This window comes from Patagioenas fasciata, chromosome 10 (genome assembly GCF_037038585.1).
Source record: "Patagioenas fasciata isolate bPatFas1 chromosome 10, bPatFas1.hap1, whole genome shotgun sequence".
Lineage (NCBI taxonomy): Eukaryota > Metazoa > Chordata > Aves > Columbiformes > Columbidae > Patagioenas > Patagioenas fasciata.
The window spans coordinates 3,027,596-3,050,302 of record NC_092529.1 but is presented as its reverse complement, the minus strand read 5'-3'; the positions used below and the strand labels follow the sequence as shown (position 1 = coordinate 3,050,302).

At 45.1% G+C, this 22,707-nt stretch overlaps 1 protein-coding gene across 3 annotated transcripts in view; it reads right to left on the bottom strand.

The window, feature by feature from the left end:
- The window catches only part of CHCHD6 (coiled-coil-helix-coiled-coil-helix domain containing 6), a 110,627-nt gene that overhangs the window by 40,236 nt on the left and 47,684 nt on the right, over positions 1–22,707 (bottom strand). For all 3 annotated transcript variants that reach the window (XM_065845614.2, XM_065845616.2, XM_065845615.2), the window contains one exon: positions 11,806–11,876. In XM_065845614.2, the coding sequence (XP_065701686.1) occupies positions 11,806–11,876 (71 nt within the window). The remainder of the gene's footprint in view (positions 1–11,805; positions 11,877–22,707) is intronic.

The window sequence follows — 22,707 nt, the reverse complement described above, 5'->3', positions numbered from 1 at the left end:
CTAAGCCAGGGCTTTGTCTGGCAAAGAGGGGAGAGGTTTTCTTAAAATGAAACAAAGAGCATCCTTCCCTCTGCTGTCCCTTGAGGTAAGAGAACGAGCATGATCTTGCTGCGTTTTGATACACCGAGAGTTAGCAAATCCTCTCTATCACTGCGTATTCCCTTTACTTAATAAATGAAATCTCATCAACTTATCCTTCTTCTATTATCACTGCTGACATCAATCTGATAATATTGGCTTGGCGTGGAATCGTGCTATTATATGTCCTCCTGATATTTAATTTAAGAGAAACGTCTGCAGTGGGGTGAATATGTGAAGCAAGCTTTTTATTACTGGCAGCAGTAAGGATGCAGGGAGTGAATTAGACATTCATCTTAGTCAGGGCCAATCTAGTGGCTCAGAAGAGGTTTTCTTCTTAACCCTCTCCTAACTGTTCAATAGCAGCAGGTAATGGCTGCTCCAGTCAATAACTGCATTCATTTGTCTCGGCAAATTCATTTCTACATGGATATAAAGCTCACAAAGAAGTGCCGAGTGTCTGGGAGGCTAAAATAAGGTTCTTCAATAACTTCCATCATCAGCTCTGCGATAGTAGGTAGAGTGTTGGTCTAAATGTCCATCAGTTAATCAAGAAGCAACACAGCTTCCAAAGACAAACACAGAGACTTACTGCAAGCAGCAATGAAGGCGGTATCGTCAGGATACAGACCCACAGACAGAAGGTTTCAAACACAGCACGGTGGTCACCAGCGAGTTGCTGCTGACAGGTTCCTTTTTTGGATGAATCATTATGGGCTTGGTATTGGAAAGCAAGAAAAAACTGGAAGACATGTATGTATTTGCTAGTCCTTCCAGCCAGCTGAAAAATCAACTAGCCAAGAGGAGACAACTTGAATGCTTTAGGTCTTGGCAGCTCTTTAGAGCAAAATCAGGAGCTCCACACCATCGCTTGGCTCTGTCACGTAGAGCAGGAATTCCAGATGGAGTTCAGAGCAAGATCTTCTTTTTACCTTTTACTCTGGGAAACCACTCAGGCTGAGAAAAAAAAACCTTGAGATAGAGACTGATAGTATCTAAATCTAGACATTTAGATAACTCCGCTCAGAAAGTAAAGAGACACGCTGAGTATGAGCCAACTTTAGAGCAGCAGCTCCGGTCCACAGCTGCAAGCAGCCACCAAAGTGGGGCAGCAACCTGCGAGCTGCAAAATCCAACCACCAGATTAGCTGCTTTCTGCTGCGTTAGTTAACTAAGACCAAGTCTAAGACTAAGTTGGCACCTGAGCTAACTTGAGCAAACAGTCACCACTGCCACTCTGGCGCAGGGGCAGCAAAGCCCAGGGCACACAGCAGCAGCTTCTGCAAATTGGGGAGGAACCAAAGATGTGTCATACAGTTGGTGAGCATGTTGCTATAGCCAGGGTATAAGACTAATGGCAGTGATGCTTTGGTCACAGAAACACAGAGTGCTGCCACGCTGCACTGTACATCTCTAAAAACCGATAAGTGGTTAACTGACCTGTAAAACTGCATTTTCCCTTGGGTAGCGGTTGGCTCTGATGGCTTCTCTTTAACATGTCAGAAAAATAACTCCAGACAGATGCAATACACAACACACAGAAAGGTTCCATCCTCTCTCATTGTTGCATCCTTGACATTTACAGCAGAAAATTAAACACAATTGAAGCATTTCGTTCACATTTAACAAACTCCTCGGCACAGAACAAACTCAGCACAGGTTGCAGGACGCTGCACAATTACAAAGCAAACGCTATGGGCTCACTGCAACCGATGGGGTTCCCTGATCCTGCACGTCAGCTCGATAACGTGGCTTGAATGAAAGAGGGAAAAGTCATGTTGCAGCTGTTTGGCAAGAAAATAAGAGATGGAAGAAGCTTAATAGATTATCCAAAAGTCTACTAAAAATTCTGCAATATTTAAGCTACAGTGTAAACAAACTGGATGTCTCATGAGGACAAACTAATGCAATCATGAAGGAAATATTTCTGATCAGCCTCAGGTATTCAAAACGCTGCTTTGCCATCAATCTGAATGGAATACAAGACTTGTAGAAGTAACATTATGTATGGAGTAAAAGGGGATGAACTGAACTAAAAGAAAAGGTTCAGCCTCGTGACAATTTTAATGAGAACAGGGGCACTACCTGCAAACTTCAGCTGAAGTGGTTTTTTTCCTGTCTTTCTAAATCCTTCCCATGTATCTTGTCACACAGTCTGTCCGCAGCACCCCCTGCACGGCTGCATTTCAACAACAGGTCGCCCAATTCTCTTCTTCCCCATCTTGGAAGTGCCTAATAAATGCATATTTATGAAGTGCTATGAGTTTCTGGGTGACTCTGTGATCCTCCAAAATTTGTCATCCAAGTACTTCCCAATCTCTGTTTTAGCAGTTTTCTGTCACCACCTCTAATTTCGGAACTCCAACAATGCCTCCATTTCAGCGATGTGATTGATGCAAAGGTTCCAGTATAAGTTGGGGAATGAGTAGCATAGGGGAAAGGGACCTGGGGGTCCTGGGGACAGCAGGGTGACCATGAGCCAGCACTGGGTCCTTGTGGCCAGGAAGCCAATGGTACCTGGGGTGGGTTAGAAGGGGGTGGTCAGTAGGTCAGAGAGGTTCTCCTGCCCCTCTGCTCTGCCCTGGGGAGACCACACCTGGAATATTGTGTCCAGTTGTGGCCCCTCAGTTCCAGAAGGACAGGGAACTGCTGGAGAGAGTCCAGCACAGGGCAACAAAGATGATGGAGAGAGTGGAGCATCTCCCGTGTGAGGAAAGGCTGAGGGAGCTGGGGCTCTGGAGCTGGAGGAGACTGAGGGGGGACTCATTAATGTTTACAGATATATAAAGGGTGAGTGTCAGGAGGATGGAGCCAGGCTCTTCTCGGTGACAACCAGTGATAGGACAAGGGGTAATGGGTTCAAACTGGAACACAGGAGGTTCCACTTAAATTTGAGGACAAACTTCTTCTCAGTGAGGGTAGCAGAGCCTGGCCCAGGCTGCCCAGGGAGGTTGTGGAGTCTCCTTCTCTGCAGACATTCAAACCCGCCTGGACACCTTCCTGTGGAACCTCAGCTGGGTGTTCCTGCTCCATGGGGGGATTGCACCGGATGAGCTTTCCAGGGTCCTTCCCACCCCTGACATTCTGGGATTCTGTGACCCACCCAGGGCTGGTACCAGCTCTTCCATCTTTCCCATTTTGATGCATCACAAACTCTCCTGTCCTCCTACACAGTTTATCTTCACACAGAAGTGGTCACTTCCCATTTGACCAATGGGTCATCCTCAAAGACCCCAAATTATAATTTGCTGGGCTTTGCCAAGTGCAGTTTCAACTAAATTTAACTCAGCACCCCATAAGCTGCAGGCATTAGGGTTTTGGTCACAGGCTGTGGGTCTTTGGGGCAGGAGGAGGGGAGCAATATGCAAAAAACTGTCCAAACCCATATAAAATTAAATGATCCCTACCCTACTGAACCTGCAAATGCAATAACTAATCATGGCTATTAGCATTCTGCATGGCAGATGGCAAGCGGTTTGGAATAATGAAAGACTTTTTCCCACAAGTGGATAATTCCAATGTATATTTGGATGTAAATTCTTTACTGATTATGATGGTAGAATACAGAGTTATGAGAAAGTGCCAGTTTGGAAGATGAAAGGAAAACTACTGCCTCTTCCTTCGCTTGCCAAGAGACACAGGAGTGAGCAGAACTGGATCTCCTGCCCACAAAGCCACGCACCGTTTCTTCCAAAGATGCCAAGCTACTAAAAGTTGACTACAAAGATGAAGAGCCTAAAGTTAGCAGCAAAACGGTCTCTGGAAGCCAAGCAGGAATGAGTCAGAATCTTGTTGCTGGAAGGAGTTCTGTGAATCAGAAAGGAAGCTGGCTCAGCTCCCACAAGGCAGAAAAGCAATATAGCAAGCAATAACCCAATCTGAAAACAACACGAAGCCCAACAAGTGATCCGAACCGGGATTTTCTTTCTCCTGATAAAAAACAGCGTCTAAAAACTGGTTTAAGATCTCAGGCCAGGAAGGGAATGAGTGCGGCACTGGCCATAAGAAAATGAGGGTTGTGGTAGTGTTGTAATGTCTGGGGGTTCAGTGGGGAACTGCAGGCTGGGGCACCCCAAGAAACCATTGTTGGGCTATTAAACCTCTTCCCAAAAAGTCCTCTAAAGCAAGCACCTGAAGATGTGATATGCTGATTTCACACAACCGCGAGACATGAGGAACAGACAGATTCAGCAGATTTCTCCTGTGTGAGATGATCTCGTACCGATGTCAGGCTGCTAACAAAACGCTCTTTTAAAAGAAAACCCTGACCGCTCATTTGAACAGCAGTAACTTTTCTAAAGTGCCAATCAGCACTGTACGAGGTCCCTACAGCTTACACCAGACTCCACAAAGGGCTATCAGCGACGGACAAAAATACGAGCCCATCAGTATATTCTGCACTGACAAAGCGGCACATCCTGCTAAAGATGCAGAAACAAATTTTGAGAGTAGAATGAAGCTGCCAGCGTTAAAGTTCAGGTGGGATCTAAACATTCACCTTATTAAAATAATAACGCGCACTTGCTCTAATCTTCCGAACCTCGGTACCCCCTTTGCCACATTGTGCAATTTGCTGAGAACTGACTCAGCAACATCCCCATTAAGCAGCCACTCACCCCCTTGAGAACGTCGATAATGGTGCTTTCAAAGAACACTCACAAAGCCTTGAAAGTCTGGTTTTGGGAAAGGCTGAGATTTATTTTTTTCTTTTTTGTTTTTAAATGACTATTATAATTCAAGAAGTCCTCCAAAAATCAAAAAAACCCTTCTAAAAAATAACTTAGATAACATGGTTTTAAGTTTGGAGAAGAGCGCATGAAAAGTCTTGGGTGAGTTAAGGAGACCCATGTCTATAATAATAGTCATCCCTGAACATGCAAGTGCTCCTGTCTTCCAAATGCCACTTTTTTGGGCCATGTTACTTACAATTGTGGTCAGTGTGGCGTGTGCACGTCCCAGACAGGCAGGCAAGAGAGATTTCCAGGACTAACAAGGAAAAGAAAAGGATAGGAAGGAAGAACCAAACCCAGCAAGGTCCTCTCCTGGCCAAGCACCACCTGATCTTGAGACTCCAAAAGCTGATGAGAGTCCATAGCCTAGAAAACTATTTTATAAATAATAAAATAAGTCATTAAAACTGGGTCTGATGGCAGAGATGGTTTTTCTTTAACTTTGTAAGGGAGGAAAGGACCTCGATGTGTCATCAGCCAAACATCACCACCATCCTCTGTGCAGACACATCACCACGATGGAAGGTGTCCACAGCCATCCTGCCACGGTCCTTAGCTCTTCAGAAGGTGGAAACACAGAAGGTCTGACCTACAGGACAAGCTATTGCTCTCCTCAAATTCCCCCGCTGGTACCTGCCCTTGGTCTCTCTTGTCATCGCTCATCAGTCCAGGAGGAGACTCCGGCTCAACAGTAAGTACAGATATTCTGCACAGCACGTATAACCCACAATCAGGAACACAATTACCGCTCAAAACAGCAACGTTGCCCTTGAAATCAGTTGCTACTGAATTAATGACCAGATTGTTAGGAATGTTACTTCAACTTCGCCTTAGGCTGCTAATTAGCAAACAAGTCATTAATTCAGTGGTAACAAGTGGTTTCTCAGGCATTATTGCTTCTGACATCTTTAATTCCCCACTCTTTTTGGAAAGCTTCCCCAGACAACTTTAACCTCAATCCTCTACAAATCGACCCCAGGCCACTACCACCAGCCCACTATACAACACACAGTGGAAGAAGAGGCAGAAAAGCACACTGGGAATAAGCTGAGCTGGGTCATTAATTAATATTTATGATACCTTTCCCAACTCAAGCCAAGGGGAGGGGGCAACCAAAGGCAGAAGTAGTGCTGGACTTTGATGTGGACCTGTGATTACATCTAAATACACAATAAAATACTATGAAACCTGAAGAAACCTTTTTCCCACCACGGTAGGCAGTGGAATATGAAATTCCCAATCTGAGGGCAGAAATCTGCTTCTATTTTCACTGCATTCTCCATGATAAAGAGCTCTGAGCCGAAATATTTCACGTACAAAGTATTTCTGAGGTTTGTTTTAACAGCTGCACAAATAGCCATGCTTTTGAAAACAATCTGGATTTGGCCTGCCAACAAACCCTGATCTAAGGGGTTTATAATGGCAACATTACTATAGAATACAAGTGCTTTCCATGTAAAAATCAATAGCAATAGAAACATCCCTAATAGACTACATGGAGTCTTTGGCACCTCTTCCTTTGCTATTCCAGACTTTGCTATTCAGGTCCTGTTTTATAAATTCCCAAGTCCTACCAATGTACCTTTGAAGAAATGCTCCTGCAATTCTGAAAAGATCCATTAATATTTTACACCAGTTTTTCAGCACTAACAGAACTGCCATCTCAGTTCATTGGGCTGATTTCTTAGTCATTCCTCATCACGCATGAGAGGAAAGACAATACTATGAACACTAGATTAAACATCATTTTACTAACTGGACAAAAGGCAAGCTTTATTTAGAACCAGCATCTTCGTAATCCCCAAGAACTGAACTTCAGAAAGGAGACTCAACAGCTCGGATGGAGCATTCCATCTAATACATTTTCAAGATTTAAAATACAGTTCAAAAAAAGAATAACCTGGCCCAACTGGAACATTTACACAAATCCGTTACATGTATATTTGACTTCTATTACCACAAAACACATTCCTACAGTAGTAAGGGAACATTCCTTGCTTGGAAATCAATGCATTGGCACAAACAGTTGCTTAACAAGGGGCCTTCCAGAATTCGTCAAGATAATGCTACGCTAATGTAAATGAGTGACACGTAAAATAACGAAGCCAAAATTGACCCATCTACTCTTTTACCCTCTTCTGAAATAACTGGGAAACTCACACCTTATAGCCAAGATTCCAATTTCCAACTGAGAGCAACTTTATAAATGTGAGAAACAGCAAAGCTTTCACTAATAACTCTCTCTTTATTTAAAGATTACATGAAGCAGAGCCGGTGCAGACCGAAGTTCTAACTAACACAAACCAAGCACCGAGGGAAAAACAGGACTGCGATGGAGCCAAAGCATTTTTTGTGAAGGCATCACCATAGCAGGGCTCAAAATACTATGTTGAAATAAGGCTGGGGATGAGCTCCCAGCACTAATCAGTCTTTTATTCCTGAAAACTCTGAAATCCCTATTGCAGAGGCTCTTAATTTCAACACTGAATTAATCATTTATCTAATCTAATGACAGGAGAAATCCCAGAGCAATTTTGTTTGAAAATTATGATGTCTTTACCCTTCTTCTCCTCGGGCTTCACAACTGTCCACATAATAACTATTTCCGAGCTTGACTCGTGGGTACAGTCCCCCATTGAAATATCCGAGGCCTTGTAGTAGATTAAGATTAATAAACTCAAGTATCACCACACAACTATCTTATAAACCTTCCGGAACTACACAAACAAGAAAGAAGAAAAAAAGAAAAGGCAGTTCCTCTAGATCCTGGTTAACATTCCTATTTTAATTGAGAGGTCATCGGTCTCATTAAATTTTGTGCAATTCAAGAAAACCTTCATTTCCACGAGTACCGAAACCGAGCCAGTTCCCACCAAACAGTCCATCTATGGACTTTCTCCTCCCAGCCCCACTGAGTCCGTGTGGTTCCCTACTCCGTGTTCAGCCCAAGACGATACTCACTACTCGCCAGTTGCTCCAATGTAATCACCTTAAATACTCATGTCCATTAAGTTTAAAGATCTTAGAACCATTAAACAGAACTCTTAATCCCATAGGGAGTAAATCTCTCTGGAAGCTTCTCCATTGGAAAGCTGCCTTGGCTTCAAGGCTGATCTCTCCCTGGATAATACACTGATGTTCTTTATGTGTTTCTTGGGGTCCTCTCGGCCAACGTGCGGCGCAGCCACCGGTAAGCGGCTTCAGAACCAGTTCTGCGAAGTATAAGGAGATCTCGGAGGGAAACGCGGCTTCACAACAATTTTATCTTCTAAGAGCTTCCTAATCCCCTCGCCCCACTCCCGTGGCTTTACCTTCGAGAGTCACCCCCTCCCCCGCCAATTCCCACATCCAAATTTAACAACTACAAAAATAAAAGCGTGATAAGACAACCTTCACAAAAGAAAATAAATCAAATTTTTGAGAAAAAACAGCATTTTGAGGATAAATCTAGAGTGCCTGCACTAAGCCATAACCTCTTTACTGATGGTTTTTTCCTTCCCCTTAACAGATTCAGAGACTGTAATAACATTTAATCCTCAGAAGCTAATCTAAATGTAACACTCAAAAGAAGACAAAGACAACGCAACGGAAAAAAAACCTGTGGCCATTGCCTTTTGGGAGCGCTGCTTTATCCCTGGAGCGAGTGCATTAATAGAGCTTGGAATGAAATGCCATTTTATTCTCCGTAGCGGGGAGGGGATTAGCAAGTTGTCTTCTCTAAACCCAGTCTGAGTCATGGCTCTATGAACACTGAGAAAAGGATGTGGAATGAAGGGAAGGGCAGGGAGCACTGGCTTTTTATTTACATGCGGCTTCTTTTGTGGGTGGTTACTGATGTGCACAGTTTGCTAAACAGGGAAAGAAGATGGGGGGGAAAAGTTCTAGGTCTCCAGACTTCTGTTGGTTAACAAAAGAGGAAAATAATAATGCACCATTTATAATAACATCACAGAGACAACATGTCCGTGGCAACTGTCCAACTCACCACAGCATGTAAGCAACAAGGGCAAGTTGCTCAAGGTGCTGAAAGCTGCGCTCGGCGGTTTCTTGTTGCTAGGATCTGCTTCTGGGAGAAAGAACCAGGTTGGGCAGAGCCAGAACAAAGGAGGAGGAGATGCTGTGGTAGGAGGAATGTGGAGACAGGATCAGGCTGGGTTCCGGTGAAGAGAAGAGGAACAAAGCCCATTGCACAAGCGAGGCCACGAGTCCTACCTTGAAGTAGAAACCAAGAGCTCATGACTCTGTCAGTGATTTAATATGAAGTTCAGGACTAAGTACTTCACTTCTGTTTCCATACAAAGGGAGATTGGAAGGTTTACCTGCCCACCTTGCAGGTGTGCTGCGAAGGGTCACTGGTGGAAAGCTTGTACAATGTTCCTCATCCCTGCAACACTTGGTAGTCGCTAAGGAGAGGAAATAGTCTGTGGAACACTTGACCACTTGTGCAGAGCTGTAGGTGTTGATAACGGAATTACAAAAGTCAATAAACCTCAAGAAAACACTGGGGTTTTGTTTCACATGTTTCTTATCCAAAAAACAGGCTACTCGCTGTGGAAACAACCCCAGCTCTATTCCCCTCTCCCTCCATCGGCTCTGATGATGCACAACGGCAGAAGACAACAAAGACTGGATCGCTTGGTCTCGCAAGGCACAAGTGCCTGGGGTCGGTCAAAGACTTCAGTGAAGCAGGGGTGATAGAAGCCAGGGAGGAGACGTTTGGGCAGGAGATGCACTCTGCTCTGCAGATGGAGAAAGCCCCGCTGCTGGTTCCCTTTCCTTACAGGAGCTGCTGTAGCTCAGCACTGCAAACAGGCAGAGCTGCGCTTCATTCATACTTGGGCTACATTCCAGTTCATGTGATTTTGATGGAGTGTCAGTTGATTCCTGCCAACCAAGCTACTAGATCTGCATCAGTCTCACCTACCTTAGCACTGACTGCGTCTGTGTGTCTAATATGAAAGCGCAAAACAAGATGAGTAAACTGTTATTTCCACTGAAGTCACAGGATCTTGTAAATTATTACCATAAACAGGCTGTAGAAAGACTCGAATGTACGACACCTAACAAGAGGACCTCACGACACCTGGACTTCAAGTCCTGCCAATTAAGCCTGAACGCCAACATACAACGGAAATTCCCCTGACCCTGTCCCAGCCTTATCACAGAATCACAGAGCGTTTGTATGGCATGTTGTACACCATAAAACCATCCTGGGAAGGATCACGGTGTACCGCTGTACGAGGTGTATGCTTCAGGCTGATGGGGCAATGCAATGATTCTTCCCTCACGAACAATTATCAAAGGGCATTATCAATCCTGGATTGTGCACTTCAACACGCAGCTCAGTGCAACCCTGGCTATTGCTGGCAATTTCTACTGTAAAGAAAGTATGATGTTCATCTTCCTCTCCAGTTTCACCAGTGCCAAACCCTGTCCCTTCTCAAGATGGCCCCAGTCACGTTATCTTTTCGGACAAAATTCACATTGGGGCAGGTGTCTCTTCTGGCTGCACAGCCTATGGAATCTGCGCCTTTCTGATGGCCCAAGTTCATACGGCCTTCAAATAGAAGGACGTTGTGTGATAAGGCCGGGGACTGGCACAGCACAAAGGCCCAAAGAAAAGTAGAAGGAACCCCTGAGAGACCATAAATACATTTTCCAATGAAGTCATTAGCATTTGTGTCAGTCTCGGTCACTAACATTTATGAGTTCCCGAGTTCCCTGCATTACCTCATTTGACTCCACAAGAAACAGAAGAGACCAAATGAAACTGAAACCTCAGGAAGCAAACTTCAGACTACTATACAAAAAATAAGCCACAGTCTGTAACAGCAACTAAAGAACATCACCCAAGGTCCCAATCTCTTTACAAAGTCACACGGATAAATTATTGTTAAATGTGTTCCCAAAAACTGATCACACATCTGCAAAGCAAATCGAAGACTGAACTGATCAAAGACTGTTAGAACTTTATGTCCTATGAATATTTTAAACGATGTTTAAAAACAGAATTTAGAATTCTACCATGGAAAACCGCATGAAAATGCACGCAATGTGTTAGTTGCCTTGTTTTGGCTTTTTTAGCAACTTATTGCTTGACTGTCCAAACAAAAATGTGAAATTACAACAGGTTACGTGATGCTTTGGCAGTCAAACATAATTTTAAATAAAGACAGCACAATATATTGCACACCCCAGTACCATATTCCATCACTACTATATTATCTATTTATGCAATTAAGTATCGTACAGTCTGGACCGGACCCAACTGGACTACATATGTTGCTACTCCAGTTTACTGCATGTTGGCCAACTGTTTACCCAACTGAGATCCGAGTGCTGCTCTTGACAGTGTAATTGCTTTGGACTCATTAATATTAAAGAATTATAGAAAATATGTTTTCTCGGACAGCTGTTAGCGCATGTGGAACAATAAGCTATATAACACTACCATCAAACAGAAATGGAATTTAGACACTAAACATGCTCGTGGTAAAGAGACAACGGTAAAGGTCTGTACCAAGGGCAATAAAAATGTCAGAAAAATCGGTGCACCTGTTCTAAGAAGATATTAATGATCATCACAACTATTCTGATTGAAATGTACAGGGCTAAGATTTTGGCTGTGCAGCTTTTTCTTCCCTGGACAATGAAGATTTGGGAAGTGGTGCCATTCTCCCTACTCACATGCGCAGGTTAAATACGTTGTGTCAAAAGTTGAACAGATTCAACATGTTCTGTTGCCATTTGGAAAACCTTAGTAAATATTCCCACTTAATGTGGATTTTCCAAGTCCATGTCTTCTCCCTCATTCTCCCTTGTAAGATCTAACAACTTGATACTCAATTCTGCCAAGCTTGGCACAGTGGATATTCGCTTGCAACTGCTCAGCCCCCTAAATACCTGACAGGAGGTAACATCACACTCGGTTTATGGGAATATCCAGAATTATGAAACGTAACTGGAAACGTGAAAAGGAACAAAAATGGGTCCTCACTTGATCCACTGCTCCGCCTTGGTGGCCGCGTCCTGGTACTGCTGGGATGTCAGCTTGTAGATCTCTGCGTTCTGAAACACAGAACACAATGCATTCGGAAACAAAGAACGCAACGCTCAAGTCGAAAAATTAAAGGCATCTCAGATCTCATCCTGTCACAAAGTTATATTCTATAATTAATAAAGATTTCCAACAACAAACAGCATATTCAAAGAACACAAAAAATGCTTAAAAGTTGATTTTTTTTCTTTTCAGCACAAAACATCCTCCATTCAACGTTCAGCTTTGTGAAGGGAACGAAGGGGAAAAGGTCACTAACAACCAAACCTTGGCTTTGATTATTTGTAACCACAAAAACAAGGTGTCTCAAGCACCGACTTATTTTGTGTTCTGTTCTCTTGTTTTTTAATTAATTGCTGTGAAGGATCTTGTAAGCTCCTGATGCGCAAGCACCAAAATTGGCTGCTAGTGCTGCAAAAGCCATTTCAGCGCCTCCACTTGGGTGAGTTATCCTTTAAAAGAAAATTACGCAGCCTGTTTCCCTTTCAACAAGGCAGGGAGGCAGATCGGGTACCACTTAAGGCGCCGCCAAACAAGGGCTGGATCTTGCTGCAGGGCTTAAGAGGTTTGCATTAAACTCTCCTGAGCTCGCACAGAGTTTTAGTTCGCAGCTGCTGAAGGTGGAGGATAAATTCCTCCTCTTGGCTGCACTCAGCAGCCCCCCCCAAGGCACCAAGGGGCCGCGCACCCCCAGCAGCTCCGCTGCGAGGTCTGGTGTCGCTAAACTGCTGATAAAGCCGCTTCGGGCAAAACCTCTGGACTTTACACCGAAACAGCTGCAATCACCTCGCTCCGAGCTCATCTGCAGGGCCCTTCGTCTGAAAAGGCACACGCAAAGAAAATATGTAATAATCAATCAAAAAAGTGACAAAACGGTACTGCGAGCGAGGACAGCTATTCATTTCGGGTCGGTCCTGGCCGCTATCTCGTCTCCCCGCAAATGTGGTCATTTTATATAGAATACTATTCTTGCCCTCATCATTTATTTTCCCGTGAATGCAGCTGTGGTTCTGCCCACGATGAGACGCCACATATTGTTCGGCGGTTGGAAAAAGGAAAGGACGCATATAACTCAAGTTCTATTAGCGGTTCTGCCACTTGTGCGAGTCGCCGTTTTCCATCTGCAAGCGGGGGATAACAGCTGCCCGGATCACTCGAGTTGTGTGAAGCTGAGCTAATTGGAAGGCCTATACAAGTTTTTCTGAGCCCAGGCTTCAAGGTGCTATATTTAAGCGTTTTATCTCTGGTGCCTGAATTTATGTCACATACCGAAATAAAAAAACCACAGAACAGACTGTGCGTTTCCAAACTTTGACCTACGAGACAAACTTAAAGTGAGAAATCACAGATGAGTAACCACTTCAAAATGCGTTTTGCCAGCAAATTGTCGTGGATGTTTTCATTTTCTTACTCGTTACATAATGGTCGAACTTCTAAGCTATTAAACCCATTTCACTCGTTACTATAATGAAAAGTTCAGTTTTTAATGGAGCCTTTTTCTCTGTCCTGCAAACAGCCCTCCTGACTTTTAGCTCCCTGCTGTTACTTATTCACACATGAAACCACAAGACCTGTGCTTCATTAATTAAATTTGCCATTAAAAATTAACTAACGTGCATAAGTAGATGTAAGCGTTATCTCCATGGGCTTCATAAGTCTCACCGTTTCTCCAATTACTACCCAAGCAATTTTCATGTTTCATAGTCTGATTTCTCAAAGGGACCGGATTTAAGAGATCAAAATGAGAGAAAGAGGGAAAGAGAGCAAGCGAGGTAGTAAAATTAAGCATTTCTCAGGCAATAGGAAGCAGCCCCGTCAAATACTATTAGCCTGCAGCACTCTGCAGCGAAACAGCAGCAGGAGAGGAAAACAGGAATAAATATGTTGTACGTGAGAGCCAGCATGAGGTTGGAGTTTAACCCACCTAAGGAAGGGAAAAATAGCCAACAGATTCATTTGCTGGTCGCACTGTTGTGGCACAACCTGGCCCGGTTTATCAGAGGTCAGCTGCCCAGTACTATGGTCGGACCCATCTGCAAAAACATCAGCTACAAACATGGACAAAAATAGCTGGGAAAGAAACGGCACGAAATGGCTCTGGATGCTGAAGCTGCTGAAAAGAGGGCAAGTGGGAACCTGAAGAGAGAGCCAGGAATCTCTGCATGGGAACGAGGAGAGACCCGGGCTCAAAGAAACCACAAGGCCCCTGGCACGATGTGCAGATCACGGGGGGCGCACAGGAGACCTTCAACCTGCACATGAAAGCTGCTGAGTTTTAAAAATGAGCAGAAAACATCTTTGCATATCATGCAACTTCTCACCTTTGGATCAGGCCTCTCTGCCTCCTTCCCTTGTCCTCCCCAAAACCCCTAGAAACCCATGAAGCACTATTTCCAGTGCTGCCAATCAGTGTCTTTAAATGCTCCCCCAAGCAAGAAAAACAGAGTTTTACCATTTAAACCCGAGTTCATTCAACAAGCAGACTTGTTAAACAGGTTTTTCTTGGTCTCTAGGCCTGCTCGTAGCTTGGGAAAGTCGCGTTCACTCTTGTCCTAAACGCGGGCTCAACGAGCAGACATGTGGGTGCAGCCACAGCAGGTTCCATGATTTCAAGCTTTTACTTCCAGAGAATAATCTTCCAAGTATCCTCATCTATACAACTTCGGATGCAAGATGCCCTTCTTTTACAGTATTTTACCCTACCACCCTGTGGCAGCGGATAACGTTTCAATGACCTAACGAAAATCTAGGGCTTTATAATAAGGTTGCAAATGAGGAACCAAGCCAGGAACCACCTATGTGGTTTCAGCAGGGCTGCCCACGCAAAAAGGCTCTTGAGCAGGATCGAGCTGTGGCAATTTGCACTTGAAACAAATTCCGAGCTGCCCCTGGTCCTGGTGAAGTCCTTTAGCTTCATAAAACAATATTCAGGTGCGCAGTAAGAGCGAGAGCCTTGAACACAAACTTACAAGACGTCAGTGCGGCTTTTAATTTACTCTCGCAATATGTGATGCTTGAGATAAAACGGCAGCTCGCAAAGAAAAAGTTGAGCCTCAACTATTATTAAATAAAGCTCCTGGCAGTCTTAGTTGCAGAAATAAGTTTAAAAACATGACCAAAGGACACCATAAGGGCTCAAATAACAAGAGACGCAGAAAGAATGAATGAACCACCTAAAATGTTTCACTTCTCTCAATAAAGCTGAGCCTTAGGGGAGCCAGGTTCAGAACACGAGAGCTTTGTCATCGGGGAGAGAGCTCTCCAGAGAGGACAAACAAACTCAACAAAGAAACGTTAGCTTGAAAGATTTTCCCCTGCTATTAAATGATGGTTCGTAGCAAATAATGGAAACACTGAGAAGTTATAAAAATACATAACTTAGAGCCTAAAGACCAACAGAACCACTCTCCTTCACCCTGCTGCTTTTCAACAACAGATTTGTCGCTATACCCTTGCTCCCCGCTCCTCCCAAAACACCCTTGCGGTAAAAATTCCCTTTCCAAAGGGAACCGGTTTTAAAACTCGGAGCTAAATCTGGAATAACTTTAATTGGGCATTCCTCCTTGGCTGCAAACAAGCAGAGAAACTCCAGCACTCACTACTACACCTCGCTATGCTGCCCAGACCCTTTCCACAACATCTAGCAATGAAAGCAAGAACACAATATAGCAGAAGACTGAGCTCTCAGGGTTATTTCAGGAGGGAAAGTAATTGAAGCATAAAGAGAAATCCCTGCCAGCTCATTCTCACATTGACATTAAACCGCATTCCTTACAACTTCAGCGAAACACGCACTACTTGCAGTAACACGTAAAACTGAGCAACAAGAGCATGAACAACTAGAAATTAATCAGATTTCAAGCAAAATTTTGTGTGAACACGCAGCAGCAGCAACAACCTGACACTGGGATATGGATTTCTCCATCAGGTTCAGACTGGGCCAGTAGATCAGAAAGTGTTTGGATTAAGAAAAATCAAAAGCAGCCACTGTCAGCACAGCTATCTTGAGATATTTTGACACCTCGGAGTACAGAAGCTTGTCAGTGGTCACAGTGCTTAAAGATACAAAGAGGATTAAGAGCCGTTGAAGCGCTGCCAGCCTAGATGAACAGTAGCGATAGCTCCGATGAAACGGGGCAGCCGGCGGAGGCCTTGACTTACGTGGCAGACGACAACCGGGGATCAGACGGCACAGCCCGCCTGGCACCTGACAGACGCCTCCTTCGGTCCATCTCCTGAGAGACTCGGAGCTGGGGCTGTTCAGATGGAGAAGCTGAGAGGGGATCTCATCAATTTTCATAAGTATCTCCAGGGTGGGTGCCAGAGGATGGACCAGACTCTGCTCAGTGGTGCCCAGTGACAGGATGAGGGCAACAGGCACAGACTGAAATACAGGAGGTTCCATCTGAATACGAGGAGAAACTTCTTTCCTGTGAGGTGCCAGAGCCTGGACCAGGCTGTCCAGAGAGGTTGTGGAGTCTCCTTTTCTGGAGACATTCAAACCTGCCTGGATGTGACCCTGTGTGATCTGCTCTGGTGACCCTGTGTGAGCAGTGGTTGGACTGGGTGATCTGCAGAGGTCCCTTCAACCCCAACCATCCTGTGATTCTGTGATTCCTGCCATCCGTGCTCACCGGCTCCCAGGAAAACCGAGCACAAGAGGCGGCATGTGGTTGGGGGGACACACTGTGTGCCCCAGGACTGGGAAACACCGTGAACGTGGGAGAGAAAGGGGAAAGGAAAGCAGAGGTTACTCCTCATGTGCCAAATGTCAACTGGGAGACGTTCAAATCCTCCTTTCAGAAATGAGACCTCACACTATCTCAGTAAAGCAGCAGGACTGCCACCTGCTCACAGGCACTTGGGGACAAGGAACACAGAGGTGCCGCGGGCACAGCTGCTGCCACCAGGAAGCTCCAGAACAACTTCAGATTTGGGAACCGCTGCACTGCCCGAGGGAACCGCGGTACCCCAGGCTCTCCACACCTCACCGGGGCCGGTTCACACGCACCAGAAATTCACTTGTTCATCCTCATTGCTCAGAAGTCTAACGCAAATGAATATTTGAAAAATTACCCCATCTACCTGCACCTCTCCCGCAGGTACAGAATCATAGAATCACAGAACGGTTTGGGTTGAAGGGACCTTCCCAGCTCCCCCAGTGCCCCCCTTGCCATGAGCAGGGACATCTTCACCAGCTCAGGTTGCTCAGAGCCCTGTCCAGCCTGGCCTGGGATGTCTCCAGGGATGGTTCATCCACCACCTCTCTGGTCAACCTGGGTCAGGCTCTCACCACCCTCAGGGGCAACAATTCCTCATGCCTGGCCTGAATCTCCCCTCTTTCAGAGGCAGATGAGCTGAACCAATCTCTTCACTGGAAAGGCCCTTTGGATCTGTTAAAAATCAACCTACACAATCTATCACTGCTATCAACTTTGGTCCAAACCAGGGAGTTTGGGTATTTCAGGACATGTTCTCTTCACCTCCTGTGCTCTCTGTTTGAGCTCCTGTTCAGCCTGTTTGTATCAGCCAGCATAAAAGAGATCAGTCACATTTTCTCCTTCCTATCAAACACAAGCGCACATACACATAGCAGCCAATTAACAAGGAACAGAAATATGCATATAAAGCACATCACAAGAGCACAGAAGCCAAGGGTTAAACTGCTTTTATGCAAATTTAAATGTTTTTCCTCAAAAGATAATAGAGGAAAGATGCAAACAACTACAAACAGCTTGCTGATACGGAGAAAAGATGTTTTTTACCCAAAGCCAACTTCTAAACACAGCTCTGTTGTTCACTGTTCATGTGTGGGTTCATCCACTCCTCCCGCTGAGCCCAATAATGAAACGAGAGCATTGAGTTTGTGTCATTCTATTCTTTCCTTTGGCAATAGGCTGTGAGATCATAAATTTTGGATTAAGATTCAGAGAAGACAGAAAAAAGGCAACGTCCACAGTAACAACACAGGGAAGTTTAACTAGTCATGGGCAGAACTATATTCCTCTTTGAACAGATCTTCTCACAGCTGAAAGCAAAATATTAACTCTGTAGCATACCTAGACAGATTCTCAAAGATAAAATCCCACAAAATCCCAATCTTGGCAAAACTTTAGGGAGGGAGAACTGATGGGAAGGACCACAGGTGGGTTTATCCTGCAAATAACAAGCCAGGCACAAAAAGATTAAGTTCCAGCCCCTAAAGCACACGGTGAATCAAACAAAGCTACACACCTCAGGATTTCCCAGAACCAGGTGCCGCATCAGATGCTCCAACGGGGTGAAAACAGCTTTACAGACCCAGAGATCACAGGCCAGGGTCAGACTGGCTCTCTGGTACCTTGGGAAAAGCCCAATTGAAACAGGGACCCCACAGCAAGATGGTATTGAGAACTTCTCCAAAGAGCTGCAAGCGCCTCACTGGAAACATGCAGAAAAGCCTCAGATTATCTTCGAGTCAGAAAGACAGCCAGCAAAGACGTTATTTCTACTCAGGTGATTAAAAGGGGAAGAAGAAAAAATAATTAAACACTGTGTTTCTATGAGGTTGCTTTAAAGCACGTTGTTCTGAAAGGCTGCAAGTAAAGCATCTGTAATTCTTTAAACACAAACTCTGGAAAGTAAAAGCATCTTCAAGGAGAAAGACCACAAAATGCCAGCAGGCAACCCAGGCTTTCTGACAAGGACAGCGACATGAAAGGCCCAGATTAACAATAAAACTGCTGTGGGTGAGTATCGCTGCGCTTTCTTCTTGGCTGGAAGTTTAATATAGGAGTGAGAAGTCTTAGGCGAGGAATTCACGGTAAATGCCCAAATCAATTATACCTGACAAGTGCAGGTAAACAGGCTTCCCAGGCATTGATTAAACATCAAGGGTTTTCAGCATCTGCTTCAGAGGAGCCCAAACCCACTGACCTGCACCATCATGTGCCTGTGACACCGAGGGGACAGCGATGCTACTGAATCCCGGGGGAACGGCAGGAAGATGTGCTGGGGAGGGTCAGTTGGACATGAGGAAAAGGTTCTTCACCCAGAGGTGCTGGACACTGGAACAGGCTCCCAGGGAGGTGTCACAGCCCCAACCTGACAGTGTTCAAGAAGAGACTGGACAGCGTCCTCAGACACATGATGTGACCTGTGGGGTGTCCTGTGCAGGGACAGGAGTTGGACTCCATGATCCTTGTGGGTCCCTTCCAACTCGGGACATTCTGTGATCCCTGCAGCTGCACAACTCGTCCCACAGCGATACCTGGGTCCTGTCACCGACCTGTCACACAACCGGGATGGACACCAAGGTCACAGGGCCCTGCGTGGAACAACCAGCATCGTCTGAGAGCACAAGGGGCGTGCAGAGAATCGGTGCTAAGGGAAGGGGACCAGAGGGGAAGAGGGAGTTGCTAGAATATGGAAGGTGCCAAGGTAGGTAGCTGAGAGCTTCACGCGGAGGGTGACCAGCGCTTCAGAGGGGAAAAAGGAAGAAAAAATGATTAGCAGTCATCAAGTACTTGTCATACACTAAAAAAGATCCTAAGTACATTCCCTTGTCAGGCCCATCGCAGGAGTTTATTTTGGGAAGGGAAGAACGTCGTATCTAAGTTTTGATGCCATCATGCCAAAGCTGATATCTGACAGAGCCTCCGACAGAGCTGCCACCCCCTCGGACGGCCGCGCTGCGCCTAAAACTGCTTTGTCTGCTGAGAATATCCCAAAGCCCCATTTATAAACTGCAGGAAACCAGCCCACTTCACAGCGCCTGTCTCAACTTTAAATCCTAGGTCATATTCGTGACCTCATCCTTTTCCACAACAGGTAGCTAAGGAATTCACTGGATTCCCAGAGGAATCCAGAACAGGAGGGAGCAGTGGGATGGGCAAGAGAGCTGGAAGAAAATGCATCACATCCATGCACTTGCATGGGTAAAGGGAACTGCAGGGAAGTGTCACTATAAGAAACAAACAAACAAAACACACCAAAAAACCACAAGCACACCCAAGCCTGCAAGTTCCACCCCCTCCCAGGGTTCTTCCTCTACCCTCAACTGCAAATTATTCTCCACGTGCAGTTCCCAGCAAATCAGGCTTTGCTAAATAACCCCGACATGTGCGGGGCTGAGAACCAGCCAACAAGCAATGATGAGATGTCCCTGGAATGATGAAGGGAAAGGCAGACGCATCTCCCGGGTTCCGAGGCAGCCTGTTGTCCTCTCCCCTCGGCGCATATGCAGCGCTGCGAGCGCCGTTCCCAAAAACCTCCCGGATTCAAAGGCTCATTTGGTTGACAAGGAGCCCGTGGATTCGTGGACAGATTGTCACACAAACTGTCAGGTTTTTTTAGAGAGACTATCAGACCCCTCTTTGCCTGCGTTACGGAGCACATCAAAGACACAGAAGATGAACCAGACGCAGGCTGCACAGATCTGACAGAATGGTGGGTGTACACGTTCAGAATACTGTTCTGCTGGGGGGGGGGGAAGCTTAATGTGAATAATCAGGGGCTGAAAGTTCCAGAAATGTGACAGTTTTTGGCAGCAATCCTCATCTTTGCATTTATTTATTGAAGGGAGAAAAACTGCCATACTAGAGGCAAACTCGGGAGAGGAAGAAAAATTAGATCAGCAGCAGTTTATTTTGCCACTGTACTTTTTCTTTATTATTATCACTACTCCCAGAGAATTTTCTGAAGATATTTGTATTTTCAGGCCGGGTTCTCTCCACTACGCTTGCGGCTTCTCTTCCCGTTTTATCCCGTGGGAGAGGCCGGTTTAATGATTACAGCCCAAAGACCGCTAGGGATTTACAGGTCACCGTACCCGGCTAATGACACAGACAAATCCGGACCTTCCGAAGCACCCGCTGGATGTGGAGATGCTCAGGAGCTCATTATTCCAAACTTCAAGCTCCAGTTATGGGCAATCAGCACACCTGAAGAAATACACCATACCCAGACACCCAAAAAGTAACAAAAGCTATTATAGAAAATAATAACCTTAAGCATTAGGGCTTCACTTTTTAAATGGGGACAGTATTCACTTGTCATCCAGTGAGCCAGAAACCTCTGTTAATGAATACCTGAGAAAACTTCAGCTCCACAGCTCAAAAGTGGTTTTACAAGGATAATGTGATGTCCCTCCCCTTTATTAGCAATGCTCGAACAGACATTATAAAGCAACAGCGTATTTATTTTACAGCCAGCCAAAAGAAGCTATTAGGCTATTTCTACCAAGAAATATTGATTATTACTCAAAAAGGAAAGTAAAATATAGAAATGAACACTGATAACAAGAAGAATAAAATGGAGTAACGCAGATTCCTGTGGCCTGCCTTTCCAATATCACTGGCACATAGACCGCAGCTCTCCCTGCGAGGCATCAGTTATTCCAGAGAAAAGAACACCACTATTGTTTCGTATTTATTTTGCTATTCCGAATGGATTGAAATTCTCCACACAGCTCACACAAAATAAATACGATGTTTATCTTAAGATAAAAAAAGCCAAGAAGGACAAAGGAGAAGGGACGGTAAAAGGGATGAGAAAGAAATCAGAAAATATTTGTAAGCAATTTCCTTTCCATCATTTATTTGACAGCCTCATTCTCTCTGCTTTTAGTGATCTTCTCTTTCAGATGGTTTTTAACTGAGCTGTTTTGCCTCCTCTGAAGAGGACGAGGCACCAAAAAGCCCTTTCTGTAGCTGGCAAAGCCTCCAAAGATGAGCCCAGAAGGACCACAGACCCCCAGGCAGGTCGAGAGGGGCATTTGCACAGTGGGGTCACTGAGACCTAAATATGAACAAGAAGAACCAAAGACCCAATGAGAGCAGAGCCAGCCGCACAAATACTCGGTTCCCCTGCTCCAGCAAAGTCCAACCATTGTCACAACCCTGGCGCACGGTGTCACCCGTGGCCATCAACAGTAGAGATCAGTATCGTGCTTTCATTACGGGATCCAGGAGGAGGAACAGGAGCAAGGGGTTTCTCACTTTTAAGCCATCACGGAATAACAGGGATAATTATGAACATTAAACCAGAAAAATCTCACAAAACCTTGCTGCCAAGGCATCTCGGGAACACAAATGGAAGAACGTCACACGCCGGGTGTACCATACACCTGCAGACACATTCAGCTGTCAGGATTTCAGCTCCAAACGCCGTCTCAAACAGCAAGGGGCACAACATGCAGACACAACAAGCCTTGACTTTGGGACTAAGCAAGGAAGAAATAAAAGCAGGCTTAAAGCTCCAAAAGAGAGACTTTGGTATGAGCATCTGTGATTATCCGGGGTTCCTTGCCATGGCTGATAAATGTTGCAACAAGGCTGGGGAAATAGTGTTCTAAGTGGATTTTTCAGGCTCATGAAAAAAATACCAGGTTTTCACCTATATCTATGGGACAAGGCCAAATAAAACATCATAGTCCTTCAACTGGGGACAGCTTGGGCTTGGAAATCAAACAGGAATGTAAAGAAGGGACAGAACTTGAGCTTTGCTGGATGGGAAAAAGAAACAAGCACCACAAACGCTACAGACCCAGAGCCAAATCCTCTCTGTACAGAACACACAACAAACTCATAACTGGACCTATTTTCAACCAGCAAGGACAAACTCCGTGTTCCTCACCACACCACCCTTTGCCTACCATAGAAATCGACAATTATTTTCTTTTCTTGCTCTCCCTGCAGCAAACCCTCGCCTCTAACTGGAGGAAGAGTTATTATTCAGGAATGAGTGATTAGCCCTCAGGAATTAATGGCTTTTCGCTGCTGCTAACGCAAGCTGTCTCTCAACAAATGCCTTAAAGGTGAAAGGTCTCACATACTACACTTAATCCCCTAAACAGCCAAAGGA